This window comes from Benincasa hispida, chromosome 12 (assembly GCF_027475165.1).
Source record: "Benincasa hispida cultivar pf3 chromosome 12, pf3_genome.v1.1, whole genome shotgun sequence".
NCBI classification, from domain to species: Eukaryota; Viridiplantae; Streptophyta; class Magnoliopsida; order Cucurbitales; family Cucurbitaceae; genus Benincasa; species Benincasa hispida.
Genome location: NC_143489.1, coordinates 69253728 through 69275701, shown reverse-complemented (window position 1 = coordinate 69275701; position 21974 = coordinate 69253728). Strand labels below are relative to the sequence as shown.

The window sequence follows — 21974 nt, the reverse complement described above, 5'->3', positions numbered from 1 at the left end:
ATATTACAATTATACATAACATTATAATTATAATTATAATTATGTACCTCATGCTTAAGGTTGTTAGAAGCTTGGAAGTATAAATGTGAAAGTGTTCACAGGTCAGGGCAAGAGAGAAAACAAGCAAATTCAATTCCAATCTATTTTTCAAGCTCGAAATGTACAAATCAATTGATTAATGATATTATGTAATATGGAAGAGATGAGAAGAAGGAAGCAAGGAGGATACAGCTGAGGAGGAGTTGAAGACATGAAAACAAACTCACCCCCTTTCTAACGCGGTACTCTTTTTCGGCTCAGTATTTCTTGTTCTTTAAGTCTATGCTGGAACCTTGCAAGGCGTGCTTGAAGACTAACCAAACCCGCGGCCTTCCGAGACAGCACAAAACTCAACTGAGTCACGTAGTTTTCAATGTGGCTTCCAGGTTGGTCCACTTCTGCCAACAGTTTCATTTCCTGACAATCAACAACCACTCCACCATTAATTAAACATTGACCCCACCAACTACAAAAAGAAGACCAACAAACTTGATTTAAACAAGTTGGTGGTTCAGTTGGTTTCAAATACGTTTTTCAGTTGGCTCACTTTCTCAAGAATAATAGAATACATAATGTACAAGTTTTTAATCTTTCGACTTCCTAAGTTGTCTGAATATTTAGTATTGTGTTTAATAAATCCTGAAGCAAAATTTTCTATTAGGTTAGAACGTGTCTTAAAAGGTCATCATCTTTCGATTGTGTCTGCTAGGTTTCTAAAGTTTAAAGGGTCTAATAGGGTCCTAAATTTTACTTCTTGGGTTTAAGTCCCTAACATATCAGACCTCTTTTTGCATAAAAAGAAACAAGGGGCATATTGGACATTGCCATAGCTTAATGATAGCATTTGGCAAAAAAATTGAATGGTCATGCCTTATGAGGAGACAATTCAATTCTGTATCAAATGTTTGCCTCTTAAAACTCAAATGAGTCGAGAACAACTATTATACAAATTTGAAAGTTCCCTACTTTCATGTTGAAAAAGAAAATAGATAACAAAGGCTTTTGGCTTTTTCTAGGGCTTTTAGGTTTTTCTAGGAAAAGAATCAGAAGGGTAACAGTCAACTTGGACAATCAGAAGTAAAAAGAATCTATAATGAATCAAATTTTAACTATAAGTATTTGTAATAAGAGATTGGAACTTCTGGCTTACTTCACGCACTATCTCCATGGTGTCCTCAATTTCTTTTCGATGAGCAGCAATTAACGCCTCTTCTTCCTGCAACAAGGTTGACGACACGTCAAGAAAACCACTGAACTGGTGGGAGAATTAGTGCAATTATTCTCTGATATGGTGAAAAATTAAGCTGCTTCCCTGGTAACTGAATATACTGCATAACCGGGAAAATAAAAGATAACGCAATTGGATGTTAAAAGTAGCGAACCTCCAGTATTGCATTAATATTCCCATCAGGAGACGGCTCAGGTTCAGACTTTCTGGATCCAATATCATTTGCATTAGATATTCCTGAACCATACTGCCTCGAGCTTGCAGTTGAGACATCAGGCACAGCACCATCTTTCTTCTGCCAGCTCCCCAATTTTTCTGATTTTTCATCTCTGGTTGATTTTCTTCGGGGTGGTGATACCTTTTGCACCTTCTCCTCCATATCATTTAAGTTGTGGGAATACATAGGAATCTTTCGACCCGTCGGATCACTATGAGCGTTCCTCACTTCAGGTGGCTCCTTGTCAAATGATGCAGAAGTTACAGTTATGCCTGCACTTTTCTCTTCTCGTGCATGAAAGCTATTGCTTAATGGCAAAGCAGTAGTTGGCATGTCAAAGTTGGAAGAGGAGAAACTCTCTTTCTCTGCAACTCTTCTGCCCAATTCCCCTAATTTCACCTCTTGGCGCAGCATATTCATATCTTCTGCTTCAGTTGGAATTGGAATAGAAGGGGCTGAAGAAACATCTCTAGCTGTTGGTACACTGGAACTAACAGCCGGATCCTTTTTTGCATTTCCACTTTTGGACAAACTTTTGACCCTGATGTTATTTGATAGCAACTAATAAGTTGAATATGTTGCTAAATTTCTGGGTGATGTAAAGCCTAAGATGTCAAAAAACATACCGGTCAGCATATCTCAAAGTGTTGAGAGTATGTTCACATGAACCAGCATTCGGAGAAATGCAGGATATCATAACAGTTCTCGAGTTGCCAACAAAAGAATCACGGAGCACTTCTGTGAGTTTGCTTCCACGGAAGGGTATATGAATCTGATCATTGTCCAAGGCCCGAATGCATTCCTTCAAAGCCAGAAGACTTTTGTTGATTTCTGCTCCTTCAATCCTGCAAAGGTTCCAGCAAAACAAAATAGACAAATTGCAGCAAAATTAAATCAGGGTACAAATTTAGTTGACAGGAATAAAAATTTTTATGACAGAATATGTAAATAAGTATCAGAAAATATATCGAGCAGCATTTTGGACAGAAACACAAGAACTTAAGACTGGCTACAAGTGACAAGCTACCAAATAAAATTCTTAGTAGATGCATTAAAAACTAAAATAATTAACCAAGATCGTACACTCAATACGATCAGGCAGACAGTGACAGGCTCGCCAAACTCATTGATGGGTGACATATTTTACAACTGTGAATAAAGAACCTTAACAAGAAACATAAGACCAAAGATCTAAAACATCTGGCATACCTTGTCTGACGGTCATTATCAGTCGTATCAGCACCTCTTTCGCTACCAGCCAAATCAATAAAAGAGATTTTCCCAACAAGCTTCCCACTTTTCAACTCATTTCCGTCATTGTTCCTTCTGGATTCCTTTACTTCAGGATGTTTCTTAACAGCAAGTTGCAATATAGCATGTGACCTTGAAGACTCCTCATTGGCACCAGTGGAACCTGTACTCCTAGCAGCATTTCCCTTCTCGATATATTCTTTGACAATTTGTACATCGGACACTTCAAATTCTTGAAGTCCAACAATACAAACCTGCTGCCGCCCATCTTCTCTCATGCAAAGCTTCCTATTACAGAAAAATAAAGTCATCTTGAGGATGTGCATGCATGGAAAAAGAAGAAATGCATGAAATATACAAAAATATCGTTCAATTAAGGAATTGGACTCTTGAAAGGGGAAGAAAATGCACGTTACTACTTTCAATGTTATTATCTGTATTTTCATCTACTTCATTTTGGTTGGTCAACGTACCAATTTGGTCACAAACATTATATATACAACCAAACTGTGCCCAAAAGTTAATATCACATCACATGCAAGTTATGTGTAGAGCCTTCGATTTATTATGCAACTGCATGTCAATATGAACTCGCAGTAAAACTATGTTTGCTTCGTCCTGACATCATCCCAAGTTCAATTATAGTTAAATTGGATAATCGATGACGTAAGTACAAGGACAAAAACTACCAGGACCAAAATATTAAATTAACAAAAAATCAGGATTAAATTTATAATCAAACCAACAAAAAGTTAATAAAACCCATATATCCTAAGATTGTTGAGGTCTGCATAAACTAACCTAGATGCCCATGAATATAAATATGATATACATAATACAATCTCACTGTGGATGAATGGAATTTGCTGTCCCTATAACAATAGTAACTCTTTTTTCCTCTAGACAATTCCAGAGAGAGAGAGAGAATAAAATTAAAAACTTACTTTCTGTCACTGAGTAGATCAAACAATTTTCCACCATATATCTCAAAAAAGCTAAGCCACAACTTGAATCTCTGATTACGATAAACCGGCTGATGTAACAATCTAACAAGGTCTTCAGCAGCTCTAAGAGGTAATGGCTGCATTGTAAACGTCTTGCCACTGCCTATTCAAATACCAAAAACTTATATCAACTTCACGATACTAATGGCATCTTATAAGGAGAAAAAAAGAGTAGATACAATATCATTAGCAATAGGAGAAGCCACAATATCCATGAAGGCAAGCGAGCAAGAACTTGATCAGATTTATTGCATACCTGTTTGGCCATAAGCAAAACATGTAGCCTTTGTCCGTTCAAAGATGATGGGAATAATTGGTTGCACGGTAACCCTATAAACCTACAAAAAGAATGCACGTCAATCAAACTAGATTCTATGAAACCATTTAACGACTCTAATTATTTTACACCAGTGGAAAAAGGAATATACAACGGTTACCTCATCATTGGTAACATACTCATCAAGAACTGCATCAAAGCAGAATTCATGCTTCTCCACATATGCAGTTAAGTCCACCTATCTCAATTTAAAGTATGCGAGAAAAGAAACAATGATCAAGTCAAACAACAGCCACATCAAACAATTAAGCTAACATCATACATCAAAGTTCTGAGATAAAAGTAAAGGAACCTTTAGTTTTGGTTCATGAACGGTCAAAGAAGCGTTGTCGCATACTGATACAATATCATCCTCCTTACGAGCAAGCTCCTTCTTGTTTAATGGTCTCTTTCGCACCTAAGATGGTACATTACATGTATTAAGAAAAAAGAACAATATATGAAAATATATGCCAGTTGATACTAGAATACCAATGTCAATCAAAGAAACAAGTGATCAATTAGATGATCCCATAAGAAGCTTACCACAACTTTGATTTTAGCCACATTATTTTCTCTAGCAACGTTCTCTTTTTCAATCACAGGTAACACAGCCACGGGATCTTCGTCAGCTTGGCTTCTTTGCTGCCTGTTACTAGCTATATTAAATTCATCCTCAAATGCTCTAGTACCACTAGGAATGAATGGTGACGGCTCGAACGGTTCTGAGATAACGTGCTGGTGGGAAAAAAATCTATTAAAAAGGAAATCCGAAAATAAAAAATAAGGATGGAAAAAGAATTAACAAGCACAAAAAAGGATAACTATGTGACTTTTCATGCAATATTCATAGGGCAATGGACTGGTAGATAAATTTTAAGCAGATACCATAATGCTAAAAAACATGAAATTAAAATGTTCAAATGAAAGGAAAGATGAGTAGTTCTTAAGTTGGTAAAGAAACATCTCTTTTTATTTTAAATCTCCCTAGACCCCCACCCTCTCCCTCCTCCCTGAATCAACCGCATCAATAGAAAATCCCCAAAGAAAATAAAAAATGCAATCATGTCAACAACCCATGGTTCTTTTCCCAAAATATCAGGCAACTAGATAGATTGTTACGTCCCAATGCCTAATAGGAAACCATCTAACATCTGCCTCCAGGAATTACTACAACTTTTAGATATATAATCAAACTTTAAGAATCTCTCGCCCATAAAAAGTGAAAACCCAGCATACCTCAGATAAAAGCTCGGTATCATCCATAGCATGGAGATCCAAAAGTCCAGCACCAAAATCTCCCTTAAATTCTGGAGAGTAATAGCCATCCATTGCACCCAGTACTCCGGAAGCTTGGGCAGTAGGTGTATGTGGTTCAGATCCAGATTCCCCACCAAAATTCAGGTTTCTCATCAGTTTTAAAAGCCTCTGTTTCTCTTCGGCAGATTGTGCTCCATAACTCTAAGCCAATTGGAATGGAAGAGGAAATTCAATTGCCATGGCATAAACAACAACTAAAACCAGGTACAACATCAACTGAACAACAACAACAAAAAAATAAAAACGCAGAACTATGCCACAAATCAAACTGAGCTTCCTATAAAATTACGTGAATACAAATTCGATAGGACCATTTAAACATTAATAATTTCACATTTGATCCCCAACAGTTGAAGATTGCATGTGCTGGAAAAAGAAAGAAGAAAGAAATGACCCTCTACAGTAAATACTCAAGACAGATTCATGCCAAATAAGCATTATCTCATCTAGCATAAAATACGTACTTTCGACCAAGACATATTCGAAACCCCCGCCCAGCATATCGTAGAACTCAGAAAAAAAGGCCGATCCATTACTCTCGCGACAAATTTGTAGTCGCATTCCAAATAAACATACGGAAACCCTCGGAGATAATAAGCGGCGTACCTGCATGAGGAGGGAGCGCTGATCAGCCAAGGGAGAGGCCAGATGCTGCAAGCCAGCGGACTGGAGCCACCGAGCCATGACCGCATCACCAGCGTCGTTAGTGGGGCCTGCATTATGCAGGGTCCCACCGCCGGCGTGGTCGTAAAAGGCAGTCGCCGCCGCAGCATTGCTCTGCTGCATCTGGCCGCCCATGTGGCGCTGCGAACGTCTTTGCGGAGCCAATTTTCAAGATCTGTTTAACAACGCTTCATCCAAACAAACAAATTCAATCAAGTATACAAAATCACTAAAAAAAATCTACAACAACATGAAAACAACCAGCCGATCCCCCCATGTTTAACCAAACAAAAAGTAAGTGACGATAACAAAAATAATACTCACAGTGAGAAGAAAGTTTGAATTCGAAGCAGGACATGAAAGGAATTACTCAAATACGAAATTCAAATCCAACACAGAATCTGCAACAAAATCACCAGATTCAACTCAAAAAAAAAAAAAAAAAAAAGTTATACGAAGAATTCCAAGTCATTTCCAACATTCAAAACATACCAAAATTGACCGAGAAATGAATAGGTTTTGAAGGTGGAGATCTGTAGAACCGAAGAATCTAAAGATCGGAATCAGAGATCAGATCTGAATCGAAGAAATGATACAAAACCCTAATCTCATCGAGAGGAAGAAAGGGGGAAAATATACAAATTTGCCCAACCTTTTCTTTTATCTTCGTGATTAAATGAAACCCGAGAGAAATGAGTTGGCGAAAATTGTAAAGACTTCAACGCCACAGCGTACGCCTTTTGTTATAAGATTAAGGAAATTATATGATTAAATTAGCGAAAAAAGGCAAATTTTATATTTATATCAAATTATCAATATAATTTCTAATTATCTCATCATATATATTCAAATGGATTAAACCGCTATTTTAAGTTATATATTAAATGACTTAAATACCCTTATGATTATCACTAATTTCAACGCGTCTCATTGTCGTCAATGAAGGAACGGGGAGCGGGCTGCCCGGGCGGACCCCGGCAGAGGGCTTCAAATTTGTCGAATGACGGAAATGCCCTTAGTCTTTAGAGCACATTTGGTTGACAAATGACACTCTTAATTTGAATCAAGTTTTTTCTTCCCCTTGTTTTTTTATTGTATTTGATTTCTTTTTTCTTTTTTCTTTTAAATTTTTATATGTGACAACTTGAACATAGTTGGATTGTTTTATTTTCTTATTCTATAAATGATCGAATTCAAATTGAAAAGTAATGAAAATAAACAAAATATTTGTAAAGGGCTATGATAACTTTGTGGCTATATATCTCGTAGGGTTTTTTTTTAATGCTCTTTAGCTATTTGTTTGCCATTTTATGGTTGCGTTTCACACCCTTTTTTCCTAGTTGACTTTTGCAGAGATACGCGTGTGATGTGGTATTGAATTTTTGTCGACGTACTAATATTTCTATATTTTTATGTGTCTAATATCAATATAAAGGGTGAATCAACATTTTTTATTATATCCTAAAAAATTCATTAACAAAAAAAAAAATAACTACCAAATATCATTAATGTAAATATAATATAAACAATAGAAAATTTAACTTGTTTAAGTTTATTTGCTTGTTTAAATAATTTCTTTAATAATTTGTTGTCTCCTAAAATATTTATCGATGATATTATATTAATATTTCTGACATTTTCATGAAATTGTGACCTCAACATTTTTATCAACATCGACATTTTAAATTTCGATGTGTGTTAATTTGAATTTTGAGTAATTTGATAGGCTGAATTCAATATGCATCATTGATTGGTTTGAGATAAATTTTAATTTTGATGAGGTATCAATGGAACTCTCAATCAAAATTTCTAGTGGAGAGTTTTCGATTAAAATGGTTTGTTAATGGTGGTACATATGAATCTCTCTAAACTTAAAAGAAACTTACACAATAATTTGAATAAAAATTGGACACATAAAAGAGTTTAAAATGTCAATGTCCCATATATCTTTGAAAATATTATAAAAATTTAAAAAGAAAAAAAAAAGTCAATAAATAAATACTCTACCCTTTCCAAATAACATGAAAAAATGAGCTATTTTTAAATCTAGAAAAATAGGCTAACTTATTTACAAATATTCCAAAATGTCACAGTTTATCTGTGATAGATAGTAGTAGACATTGATAGGCATATATCAGTATCTAATGTCTATCATTGATAGACAATGACACTTTATTACATTTGAAAATATTTCTAATAGTTTTTTTATTTAAAATAATTATCATATAAAATTATTATTCATATCATATTTTCACGATTAACATCAACATGTCAATGAAAATTTAATACGACGATAATTTGGGAGAGCAATGGGCACGTGATTTAGAAGAATTGATTGGAAAATGGGGTTTGAAACGAAGAAAGGGCCCAATGGCATACATAGACACGCACGCATTTATGACACTTTTTCTGCTGCTACAGCTCAGAAACTCCACCTCCTCTCTGCATTCTCATTTAACTCGTTTTGTCCCCTTTCTAACCTATTTATTCGAAAAAGCCACCCCAATATAACTGTTAAATTTTAATTTATAGATATTTGAAAAAAAACAATAATTACAAAATTATCTCGAATTTGTATCTCATGATTATTAAAAGGTATTCCAATGAATATTATGAATAAAATAAATTGTAGCGCTTTTGCTGAATAATATTTCTTATATATGATCATTTTGTTCACATCAAAATTATTTAACGTTATTCAAAATTTAAACTTCCAACCCTTTTAATTTTAGTCTAACAACTAAGTTAACTACTACTCAATTGATTAAGACATGTATATTTAGTTAAAAGAATATACATTTAATTTTTCAATCATATTGAACTTTTAAAATAGAGTAACACGTATTGTTGTTTATGGGATCAAACATGTTTTTATCCATTAATATATGTAAGAGCAATATGAATATAACTCAAAGTGTTAAATTTTGGTTTGATAACTATTTTATTTTTTATTTTTAGTTTTTTTAAAATTAAGCCTATTAACACTCATTTCACCTTTAAATTTTTGGTATTGTTATCTATTTTTTACAATATTTCTAAACACCAAGCCAAATTTTGAAAAACTAAAAATAGTTGTTTTTAATTTTTAGATTGTCGCTAAAAAATTCAAACTCTTTTACTTAAGAAAGATGAAAATAATTGTAGAATTTGATAGGAAATAAATAAGTGTGTTCATTGGTTGAGATAGATTGGGCTAAAGCACTTTTAGACCTAACCCATTTGTTCGGATTACAAATTTGTTCACCCCAAACAACCATCATAAAATAATGAACCCAACCCAACCATAAAACATTTTGATCGAGTTGGTTTGGGTTACTTTGATCATTCGTTTAGACTTTTGTTCTAAAAATAAGTAAAATATTAGTATATATAAATTTTATTTAATTATTTTCTAAAAATAAGAAAAAACAATATTTGGAATATATAAAGGTTAATATCTACTAAAAGGGAAAAAAAAACATGGAGATGAATAAAAAAACAACATTAAGTCTAAATATTTTCAACGTTAAAGAGAAACACTTGATGTTTCATCAATTCTGCCAATTTTCTCTTTAAGAAATTCAAAGAAGTCCGCCACATCCAAATTTGTCATATGGGATGGGTCAAATATGTCATTATCCTGTCATACAAAATTTGCTTCCACATTGTTCTCTTTTTCCTTCGGGGATGATTAATAGAGATCAACTAAGTATTTTGACGTAGGACAGGTACATGACTAATGTCCAGTCATTCCGCATCGGAAGCATTTGTTTTCAACACTTTTTGAACTCTTATCTTTTGGAGCTTTTCTTTTGTGATCATCATTTTGTCTGATTCTTTTAAATTTTGAATGATTCGAACGACCACCATGAAAATAATAATTATTTCTTCCTATGCCACGATCACGACTTCAACTATGATCACGATTATTATTAAAATTCAGGAATAACTTGTTATTTTGTTTTGTCACGAGAAGATATAAAATTAGTTCATAATATTTTTAAAATCTTTCTCTCAATATTGTTGCTATAGGAGCTCATTCGAGACATGAAACATATAAAATGTCTTCTTTAACATACCGGCATCAGTAATTTTTTCTCCACATAACAACAATTTCCAACTAATTTTAAATAATGTGGAGTTATAATCACTTACTGATTTGAAATCTTGTAGCCTTAAGTGCATCTACTCATAACGAGCTTTAGGAAGAATAATTGTTTTTTAACGATCCTACCTCTCTTTCAAATTTTTCCACAAGATACAATGATATTTTATTTTAAGATACTCCATTTTCAATCCCTCATGGAGATGATGACGAAGGAAAATCGTGGTTTTTGCTTTGTCCTGACTGAATATCGTATTCTTTCTTTAATAATCTCTCTAAGATTCATAACATTTAGATGGATTTTGGCATCAAATACCTACGAAAAATAATTACTATTGTTAATATCAATGTTATCAAATTCTAATTTTGTGAGATTTTTCATGGTAGCACTATCATAAAATATTACATTTATATTAGAAATTTAATAGATAATAAATATGAAAAATAACGTTAAATTTATTAATTATAATTAACAGGAAAAACTGACATACATTTAGCACATATCTTTAGCGAGAAAAATAGTAAAAGATTATGCTAATAATGTATTGTGAATTTAAGGAGTACAACGATGCATGAGAACACAAATATGGAAAAAATATAATATATATAATAAAACAAATAAATATTAAAATAATATAATATAATATATAAATATATAAAATAAATAAATAACAAAAAGTAAGTAAAATAACAAATAATAATTTCTCTACTTTTTCCAATCTTTTTGAATTGATCACCAATATGTGTGTCTTTCAAAACCAACAAAATGTCACTATTTATATACAATTTGATAATTAAGGGTAAATTACATAGATTAATAATGTATAATCTTGAGGTATATGAACAACGCATGATAATGGATAAGTGACGCCAATAGACATTAATAATAGACATTTATATTACACTTAAATATTTATAATATAAACCATTATATAGTCGATGTCAAGAAAAAGAGACTGGTTGAGATTAGCATTATTGATTAATATAAGACAGTTTTAGCATTTATGACAGAATTTTCTCTCTCAACACTCAATTTGACGATAGTCTTATGTTATTGACATTGAAACTCAAATTTATTGTAGTGTATCCATATTCAGCAAGCATAATTTAGGAACCTTTCCATGTTTGAAAAGATGTTGACATTGAGAATAAAGCTAAGACATTCGAAAAAGAAATGGAAACATATTATATTTGAAATATCATATAGCTAAATTACATAAAGCATTCATGGACTTTGTTATTTATTTAAAAAAATACTCGCAAGTTTTCAAAAGATACACTAGTGCATTTAATCTATAAAAAACGTTTCAAAACTAAAAATTTGTTAAAATGTTGGAAGAAAACAAAAGCCTAAAATGATATAACAATGATTTCGAACAAAGGTGGAGACCTTAGCATCACCATACTATTCTAGGTTTCTAGTCACCGTCACACTCATTTTGTATACCACTTGTTATATGAACAATTTTGCCAAAAATATAAGAAAATATATAACCTTGTAAACATGAGAGAATCCGAGTCCAATGACTTCATTTTGTCTCCTTACAATTTTACTTACTCTAGTACATGAGTTTCTTGAGTATCTCTCATGATAACTTATGGAGAGGCAACACATCGTTCACAAGATCTAACGAACTATACTTCGTGGAAATAAACTCAACATGAACCAATTTATAAAAAGGAAGAAATATTTTTATGACAAAAAAATAATGGGGAAAAATTCTCTTTTGCAATTTGAAGAAGATGCATATTTATAGACTATTTGTGCCTATTCGAATAGTCATGTCTTTTCTTCAAGTTGGTTAATTACGAAAGGACATGTTCGTTTATGAAATGATATCACTCTATACGAATGATCTCTACCATTTATTCCAACAATCTCTCCCATAAATGGTAAATTGACAATTTAAGATAAAAGAAAAAAGAAAACGTTAAGTATTTCCTAATGAAGAGTCTACATCGAGATAAGTAGTAAACACTTTGAACAACCTAGTGAACATCAATCGAGTTTACTTAGCTAATCAATGGACTTGATGTCTTAAACTGCCAGCCATTTTAGAGTAAACTAGGACAATTGAAGTCATACAATTTTTCATTATAACAAAGCTTATTCTCATAATTGTGTTCATTTTGGTATTGAACACTGCCTGGTCTCACGAGTGTTTTAGAAATTTCGCCTTAAAATTATCATAGAAGCAGTCCCTTTACATTCACATAGGTGATTCCTATAAAGAAAATCGTATATGCTCTTTTTATAAATAATTATTCAACAACTTATAGAAATTATTAAAAACACAATGCCTACCCTAGCCCACACTTGCATTGTCTCATTATTCTTAGAATGGGTAAAAGATCAAAATTTTAATATAGTGCTCATTAAGTTATTCAGAAATCGGTTTGCCCATTGAACCTATATCTTGGGATCTTGCCTCTTTGATTAACTTTTTAAAATTAAAGGCTTTAATCCTATTCTCCTTGATGAACTTTCAACTAACTCCCTAGTTAGACTTTTACAAGCAGATCCACAATATTATCTTATAATCTTACGAAGTCAATTGTGATAATTTCACTAGAAAATAGTTGTCTGATTGTATTAAGTTTTCATCATTATGTCGAGACTTGTTATTATTCACTAAAGATGTATACAAAAATTTTGTATACAACTCAAACATATTCCACAATTGTTATCAAATATTCTAAAACTTGGAGTATCATATTAGAATAACCATTTTTCTCAGATACTCCACAATAATACAAAATTTTAAGTAGGTTTCAATCTGTCCATAATTCACAAGGAATTTCATATGTTTTCATATATAGAATTCCATATAAAATATAATTAACCTTCAACCAAGGAGAACATATTCATGAAATGTGTCTTATTCCATTTTTGGAATCAATCATTTTATAAATCAGAAATTTTATGACTATAAATTTCATTGCTATTACATATTCTGTCTTTATATATATTTTATTTCTATAGTTTTTTGCCAAATCCACCACTATACATTTTATATAGTGTGTTATCTAGTCCACTCAAAATTGGCTCTTACATAAATATTTTGCACATATTTCTATGCCTCAAGTGCAAGCAACCTTTCTTTGTTGGCTTCTCTTTCAACATTACGACAATGTGTACTTTCAAAAATCTTGACAAAGTCAAAGTTCTTCTTGTCATTATTTAGAATAGTTGCCATTAAATTTCTCCAAGATTTCCACCAACAGTGTATGGTACAACAATTTGATATCGTTCATGACATTTATGTGAAATCGATCACCAAATATTTGTGAAATAAAGTAATAACTTAACCAAACAAGTTCTCACAAATAATAATAATAATAATAATAAGGCATCAAATAAATTTGGGACATTATTCCTTAGGTTTGAAGCATAAAACACCATGAAAACAAGGCAATAAAAAAAAAAACTACTTAAATACTGCAATAGTTCACGACTTAAATCACTATTGTCATAAATATTAGCTTTTAATCAATTTTGTTTACACACAACACAATTCATTTTTTTACCCAACACAATTTAAATCCAATACTATGGAAAATCACCTTTGATTACCTAACAAAATTCAAATACACAAAAACATTTGTCTCTCATAAAGAGTGGTTATAGGTATTGAAATTTTGATGAAACTAAAAAAAAAAAAAATAATAAAAAAAAAAAAGTGCAAACAAATTTCCACAATTTTCAATATGAACGAATAACAAAAAAAATCATATATATAGTTCAACAATTTCAATATCTTTTAAAACAATGAAATCATTTGTACAATAAAATCAATACATATCTATTAAACGTCTCTAAAATAGAATATAAAAAAGAAAATAATCTATGAAATTAATTTCTAAAACAAAATATGTAAGGTATCAATGCATAAAATTATATTTATACCAAAGGGTGACAAACATGTAAAAAACATAAAATCATAAAACCATCTTCAAGTATTTTGATACTTCACTGATAATGGAAACTATACTCAAATGTGAGTTTGGAAAGCATGAGAAGCAAAATGCATGCTAGAAAATAGACATTTTTCTTTTACACAGCAATGTCACTCCTCTTTAAGACTTGCATCATGTATAATAACACAAAATGAAATACAACTTCAGATTGTTATATGAATAATTTTACAAAAAAAAAAAAAAAAAATTGAAAAAATATATAACATTGTAAACATGGGGAGAATCTGAGTTTAACGATTTCACATTCTCTTTAAGACAATTTTATCCACTTTAGTGCTTGAATTTCTTGAGTAATTGTCTCTCAAGATGGAACAAATTATCTTTTTTATGGAAGTAACACCTCGTCTACAAAATCTAACGAATTATACTTTGTGGAAATAACCTGAACTTGAACCAATTTATCAAAAAAAAAAAAAAAGATTTTTATGAAAGAAAAGTAATGGTGAAAAATTCTCTTTTACAATTTGAAAAGAGACATATTTATAGATAATTCGTGACTATTTGAATAGTCATGTTTATTCTTCAAGTTAATTACGAAAAAACGTGTTCATTTATGAAACAATAGAGATATACTCTACACTAATGGTCACTACTATTTATTTCAACATCACTTTCTTCCCAAAATTTTTTACTCTAAATGGAGTTTTGAAATTTTAAAAATTAAGGGTGAGATGGTAACTTTTAAAAATAATATGAAAATTTAAAAATAAATGCAAATTTTGGGGATATTATATTTGATTTATTTATTTTGTAATTTAGCAATATTATTATTAATAATAGTTTACTATATACTTTTCTCCACAGTATGGACAGCGGAAGTTGGTTCGAAATTCAAACAACGTCTCATTTCAGCGGGGAGCGGCTGTAGCATATAAAATGGGCGAAATGTAATATTACCACCGCGCAGGGGTAAAAGTGGAAAGGAAAATTCGATGGATATTTGATGGCACCGATACTCCAAAGCAAATGGAAATTAAAATATGATAATAATAATAATATTTTTTTATAAAAAAAAATCATAAATAGAGATACGCATAAGCCCCTATCTCCTTTGGACTTTGAGACTTCTGATTCATTGCTAAAAGAAAACACCCTAATGAATGGGACGTGTTTGAGAGTAATTTAGAACGTATGCATTTTTTTTAAATATATGATTTTTTTAATAATAAAAATTATTAATAATATAAAAGGCGAGTTTAAATTGTAAATAACATATTAAAATTAATTTTGAATTTCTAAATATATATATATGAGAGTAATTGTGAATATCACAAAAGTAATTTAATATTTTTTTTTCTTTTCTTTCTTTCTTTATATGAGAGAGTATAGAACATGAGTATATTTCAACAATTAAAATATCTATTTTGTTCTTTTAAGTTAAAGGTTCAAATTTCTCCCCCGCATAGTAAAAAATAATAGAAATATTATTTAATATTTAGTTAAATTAAATATTTGGTCTCTATACTTTAGCGAAAGCTTTAGGTTGATATTTATGTTTTAAAAGCTTTCAATTTAGATGTCAAAGCAAACTTAACTCAATAATAATTAACATGCATTCTCTTCTACGGAATCAGAGGTTTGACCATTCATTCATGTAATTATTGTACTAACAAAAATGAATAAATTTAAGACGAACTTCATTTTACTTTGTTCCCTATGTTTGGATTTCATTTTAATCTAACCCATAAAGCTTCAAAAGTCTTCAATTTGGTTTATACATTTTAGTCAAATTCTACAAATCAATCATGTCATTGTCTTATTAACATTTTTTACCTACAATTTTTATATTTGGATAAGTTATTAGTTAATTGTATATTAAGGTTTAGGGATGAATCGAAAAAAAATGAATTTAATATATAAAAACATAGTCAATACGAACATAATTCAATTGCTATAAAAATCAAGATGTCAGAGGTTCGAACATTCAAAGCGTTAAGATAAAGAGGGCAAATGCAAATTTTTCATGAGATGAAAACCAAATATCAACTTTTACCAAAGGTCTATTTGAATTAACTTGAGAAAAAATATTTTTAAAAAATCATTTTTATTTAAATTATTTCAATAAAAATGATTTAAAATACTTTTATATTTTGAGTGGTTATTAAATACTTCGAATTTATAAATTAAACACGAATATCAACCAACTTTTTGGGCAAAGATGTTAATTGTTTATGTCACGTGGAGGAGCCACGTGAGAAAGAATGAGGCTGGTGGATCTCAAAGTGGGCCCTTGGAAAAAAGCCCCTTTTCTTTCTGATATTTACAAACACCCCCTCCCTTTCATAGCTTCAAATGCACTTCTTTTTAAACACAATAGCCTTGCTTTACCTTAAAGCATGTGAGGGTGTGGGGGATCCCTTTAAAAACAAATTAAAAAAAAAAACAATTTGAATTTCCAGAATTTGTTATCTTTCCTTTTCTAATTCTATTTATGTGCCTCTAAAAGTCTTTGGGAGCTGAGTCTTACTCCATTGGTTGATTGATAGGTGTATTGTTTTTCATGATGGTGACATTGCAAATTTTGATTATTAGAGAAAATCCAAATTGAAATAGTATAGTTTATATTATTTAAATCATAGACATTGTTATTTATGGTCAAATTTTTAAATGGGATGCTGAAGAAAATGGGTTCAATTAAGGGAATATAAAGGAGATTTTGATTGGATCAAAATGGGCCGAGCCTATGTAATGAATGACGATGAATGAGGAAGATTGCAGGCCCAAATCAAAGCCCAATGTGAGTGGATCGAGCTGGCTTAATTGGCCCAAATACATAGGCCATGGGATGGGAATGTTTAAGGGAAATTGTACAGAATGGCTCGAAGGAGACTCCGTTTGGATAAATGACCAATTTTGAAATATACAATTTTCATAAGGATTTGGTTGTAGGAGTATTTTTGTCCATTATTATTAAATTTTAAATAGTATCATAACTAGTAATTTGGTCATTTTGACAAAAAAAAAAAAAAACTTGTTTGACAAATTTTATAAAAGGTCATCTTGTTTTGGCTATTTGTCTGGTAACCACTAAATTTAAATGGCAGTTTTCTTTTTTTAAAAATAAAACTTAAACGGCTTTATGTTTGTAAAGATAGATAAATACAAACGGGAAAGGAACTTTTACTAAATTAAATGACCAAAATACCCCATGCGTTTAAACAAAGTCAATAATTATATTTAAATCAAATATAACTTAATCATAAAATATAGGTAACCATGATGTTCACCAAATGAATATTAAAAAATAGAAACAAATTTGAAAAATATAAAATAAATTTGTTTTTTAAGTCTAAAAAAGTGTATAATATTCATGTTTTTCTATGTAACATAAAATATAAAATAAATGGTTTCAAAACTAGGATAAATTAGTGCAAACATATTTGGCAAATTATTACTTAAATGAGTTTTTTCTTTAATTGAAGTTAATGGTGTTTATTTAGGGTAGTGCCTCCTAAATTGGAGGATAGTGCATAACGGATTAGTTGATTGATTAAGAGAGCTTTTTTAGGTTAGTGGTAGAAATTTATCGATAATGCATTAGTAGGTAGTTTCTTATTTTTACTACATATACTTGTCTTGTTTCCACTTAAATGAATGCAGAACCCAATAAATCACTTGATCTTTCATGCAATTTTTCTCTCTTGTTTCCAACTTTCGTTCTCTTTGTTTTTATTATTTTTCGTTGCATGGTATCAAAGCGTTCAGGTTCTTTGTTTTGTGTTTGAGTTTAAATACTCGGTGAAGATGAATCGTGGAAACAACATTTGTGTAGACAAGCTTATTGGTGATAATTATAGTTTTTAGAGGCTATGTATGAAAGCTTTTCTTCAAGGACAAGATTTGTGGGACCTTATTTTCGATGATGATTCAATTTTGGAAGATACTCTGGAGAATGCTAAGGCACGAAGGAAGTGGAAGGTCAAGTGTGGCAAAGCCTTATTTTCTTTGTGGACTTTTATCAGCAAATAGTATATAGAGTATGTTCGTGATGAGAATTCTCTAAAGAAAGTGTGGGACACACTTAAAAGGTTGTTCACTCAGAAGAACACAACGAGATTGTAGTATTTGGAGAACGAATTTCATGGAACAACTCAAGGTAGTTTTTTAGTTTTAGAATATTTTCTGAAAATTAAGACTTTGCGTATTGAAATTTCAGAATTGAACAAAGAGGAGCCTATTAGCGATGCTTGTTTACATCATTATCTTATTTGTAGACTGCGAGAGGAGTTTATGCCATTCATTTCTTTGATACAAGGTTGGGTAAATCAACCTTCTATCATTGAGTTGGAGAATTTGCTCCCAAATCAAGAAGCATTGATGAAACAAATGCTTGACAACAACAAGCAATCTCATCCTAAGGTGGAAGCTATTCTTCATGAAAAAGACAAGGGACGAGTCGATTATTCCAAATGTTCTTCATGTGACAACAATGATTCCAAGATTCAAGGGCAATTCAAAGAAAAATTGAAGGAATGTTTTAGGTGCAACAAGCCAAGACACATAAAACATAATTGTCATGTGAAGGTGGTATGTCATCATTGTGAAAAATCAAATAATATTAGACCAAATTGACGTGTGGATCTCAAAGAAGTAGAAGCAAATGTTGTACATGAAAGTAATAAATCTGAGCAAATTAAATGGGAACAATGCTTATCAATTGAATCTATCGATCAACCCATTAATTTGCATGTTAATATTCCTATAGATGACAATATAGATTAAATTGTTGATTCCGATTGCTTTCACAATGTAATTGGAAATGTTTCTCTTATCTCTGATATATGTGATCATCAAGGAGGGAGAGTAAATGTGACAATTGGCAATTCCTTACATGTTGTTATTGAAGAAGGGCATGTTAATGTTGAGAACAGTGGTATTTCTCTTACAAATATTTATCATGTTCCAAGTTTAAAGAAGAATATAGTTTCAGTCTCTCAAATTTTCGACTTTGGGAGGTATGTTCTTTTTGGACCAAATGATGTGAAAATTATTTATGATGTTAAGAAATTTGAAGGTGGTATTTTGTTCACTAGAAAGAGGAAAAATTCTCTCTATGTTTTGTCTCAAGTGATGTGTATGAAGAAAAGACAAGTTGAATGATGGTGCAACATTTTGGCATGCTCGACTAGGCCATGTTGGTTACTAGTTGTTGGAAAGAGTTTCTATGAAGAAATTTCTTGATGGTGTTCCTCTCTTTGAAGAAATACGCTATGATATGGTTTGCCCTAGTTGTCAATTTAGTAAGCCACATCATCTTCCTTTCCCAAATTCAAATAACAGATCTACTGGTACATTGCAGTTAGTTCATTCAGATTTGATGGGACCAATTAAAACACCCAACTATTCTGGTTGTCGTTATATTATGGTTATTGTGGATGGTTTTTCTCGTTTCATTTGGGTGTATTTTTTGAAAGCTAAAAGTGAGACTTTTTCCAAGTTTATCCAGTTCATAGAGCAAGTGGAGAAAAAATTTATGTTGCCTATAAAGTGTCTTTGCACAGATAATGAGAGAGAATATATGTCTAATTAGTTTCAGAATTACTGCAAAGAGCATGAGATTCAACGCCAAATAACATGTCCTGACATTCCACAACATAATGTAGTTGTTGAACGTTAGCACATCTTATCTCCATGTGCTTGTCTTGGCTACATGCAAAGAATCTTCCAAGGAAGCTATGGGCAGAAGCTATTCAATCAGCTTATCACGTCATAAATCACTTACCTCCATAGGTGGTGTTGGATCTATCTTCTTTTGAGGCATTATATCATCATAAACCTAATGTGAGTTATCTTCGAGTTTTTAGGTTAATTTATTATGTTCCATGTTTCAAAGAGTAAATGTAATAAATTAAACCCAAAGGCAAAACGTTGTATTTTTGTTGGATATGATACTCAAAGGAAAGGATGGAGATGTATGGATCCATAGATGAGATAAGTTTTTGTTTCTCGAGATGTGGTGTTTGATGAAGTTTCGCCATATCAAATGGATGCAAATTCAAAGAAAGAAGAAATTGTTGATGTGTCACCTATCGTTACTAATGATGTATCAAATGAGAATGGTATTAATGTTAATCTTGGAGAAAATGTTGAGGCAAATGAAGATACCAAAATTATTGCTCGTAGGTCTTCTAGACCAAGAACACAACTTAGTTATTCATTTGATTATGAGGTACAGTTAAATAATTATTCATTTGTATATTATTTTTTAATGGGTGATATTTGTGAAGATGATCCCGGGTCTTATAATGAAGATAAAAGTATTCTTGAATGAGAATAAGCAATGAAGGAGGAAATCTTGGCTCTTAGCAAGAATAACATGTGGGAACTTGTTCCAAAGCCTAAAATGTTGAGTTGGTTACTTGTAAATAGGGACGACAATGGTGTTGGGGTTGATGCCCTAAAGTCTCGTGTCCTATAGTTTGTAAACAGTTTGTACGAACAATTTTGTTGTATAATATATGATATTTACTTCACATCTTGGTTTTTGCTCACTTGTATGTTTTATTTGCTTTACCATAAACCAATAAACATAAAATCCTTGGTTATCAGTATGTAACTTAAGCATGTATGTAGTGACATACAAGTGAATCATGTCTTGAGTGATAACTAAAATGGTCTGTAGTATATGGATATAGGAGGGAAACTTTATCCTGACAACGCTACGGATGCGACTCGCTTTGTGGAATAGTCAAAGTATTGTAACTTGTCACAAATGGTCTGATCCTGATCGTTCGTGTAGGGACATGCGAGCGGAGGCATCCTATACAAAGAGTTTGTATAAGACTTGACCACGAAGTGTTAACGTCTCGTTATATAACATCGTTCATGATAGAGACTTCATTTCACTAGGATAACCATAGGTAACATGACCTTAATCTTGAGTGAGATGGGAACTTCTGTTATTGAAGGCGATCCTTTGATTTGTATGGGTACGAGTGGCCAGGTCGCCGATTCAAACCTACCATTTTGAGAATTCATCTAATTTGGGAGCTGGGAACTCAGCTACACAAGATGAAATTCACTTCTTCCCCGAGGCAGGGGCAAGTAAATAGATAGCTCCCTTAAGGGCTGATTCCAGAGCTTGAACGATGTGGCGCCACACACCTTCTCTTGGCCCGAGAGGTGTTCACGCATAGTTGGACTATGTTGTATTGTTCATTAGAGAAATTAGTGGTACTTAGGAGTGAGATGTAACTACAGAGGCAAAACGGTAATTTGGCCCAGCTGTACTTACAAGCATCTATGAAAGACATCGTACTCATGATTGGTTATATCCGATGGACACAGAAATATATTTGTGGTAAGAAGAGTTCAGCTGTTGGTCTTTAGTGGAATGCCTGACAGTTAACGGATAGTGGATCTGGTGGCTAAAGAGTTTAGTCAACTATTCACGGACCGTTGGAGCTTCGAGCCACAGGTCCATTGGGTCCCTTGGGTAGCTTGGATAAAGTCGAGAATCAGTGTTTGAGTTAATTTGAAATGTTCAAATTGAAAAGAGGAAATTCAATTATATATGATATAATTGGTCTGATTAATTATATATGATATAAGTGACTAAATGTATGAGATATATTATTGTAGAGGAAATAAAATATAAATATGATTTATATCAAATAGAGGAGAAATTACTATAATAGATATGTGATATCAAATTATACGGTAAAATATAATATGATTATATTTATTAATTATTTAATTGGTTAATTATATGATAATTGGCCTAAAATTTCTCTTGGACGTGCGTTAGTGGGAAAAACCGAAGAATAAAATGAAAATTTGTTTCATTTTGCAAAGTTTGAAGAAGTTCCAAAGGTTCGAAAATTCTTGGCGTCAGTGTGGAAACGTAAACGATCGCATAAGTCGAGAACCTATAC

The 21974-nt window shown here is 31.8% G+C and overlaps 1 protein-coding gene across 4 annotated transcripts; it reads right to left on the bottom strand.

Annotated features, from left to right (window-relative positions):
* Positions 1 to 110: 110 nt before the first annotated feature.
* On the bottom strand, positions 111 to 6853 carry LOC120067358 (kinesin motor protein-like protein). Of its 4 annotated transcripts, none has more exons than XM_039018931.2 (14): positions 6531 to 6853; positions 6363 to 6439; positions 5982 to 6226; positions 5295 to 5516; positions 4602 to 4793; positions 4369 to 4473; positions 4177 to 4254; positions 3996 to 4077; positions 3680 to 3842; positions 2694 to 3023; positions 2111 to 2329; positions 1422 to 2025; positions 1190 to 1255; positions 111 to 456 (listed from the first exon to the last, which is right to left on the bottom strand). In XM_039018931.2, exons 3-14 carry the CDS (start codon positions 6171 to 6173, stop codon positions 274 to 276), a joined length of 2436 nt encoding a protein of 811 aa, XP_038874859.1. In that variant the 5' UTR covers positions 6174 to 6226; positions 6363 to 6439; positions 6531 to 6853; the 3' UTR covers positions 111 to 273. The 4 variants fall into 4 exon arrangements, with proteins under 4 accessions (XP_038874859.1, XP_038874860.1, XP_038874861.1 ...); XM_039018932.2 differs by having other exon boundaries at positions 5982 to 6213; positions 6531 to 6808; XM_039018933.2 differs by having other exon boundaries at positions 4602 to 4809; positions 6531 to 6771.
* Between the last annotated feature and the right edge of the window lie 15121 nt (positions 6854 to 21974).

What these genes read in the sequence shown, in the direction of transcription:
- LOC120067358 (XM_039018931.2), bottom strand. Translation starts at nt 6,173, where the DNA reads ATGGGCGGCCAGATGCAGCAGAGCAATGCTGCGGCGGCGACTGCCTTT. An exon ending in AGCGCTCCCTCCTCATGCAG is followed by an intron (nt 5,517 to 5,981) that starts GTACGCCGCTTA and finishes CAATTGGCTTAG; the next exon opens with AGTTATGGAGCACAATCTGC. An exon ending in CCATGGAGATAGTGCGTGAA is followed by an intron (nt 457 to 1,189) that starts GTAAGCCAGAAG and finishes GTTGATTGTCAG; the next exon opens with GAAATGAAACTGTTGGCAGA.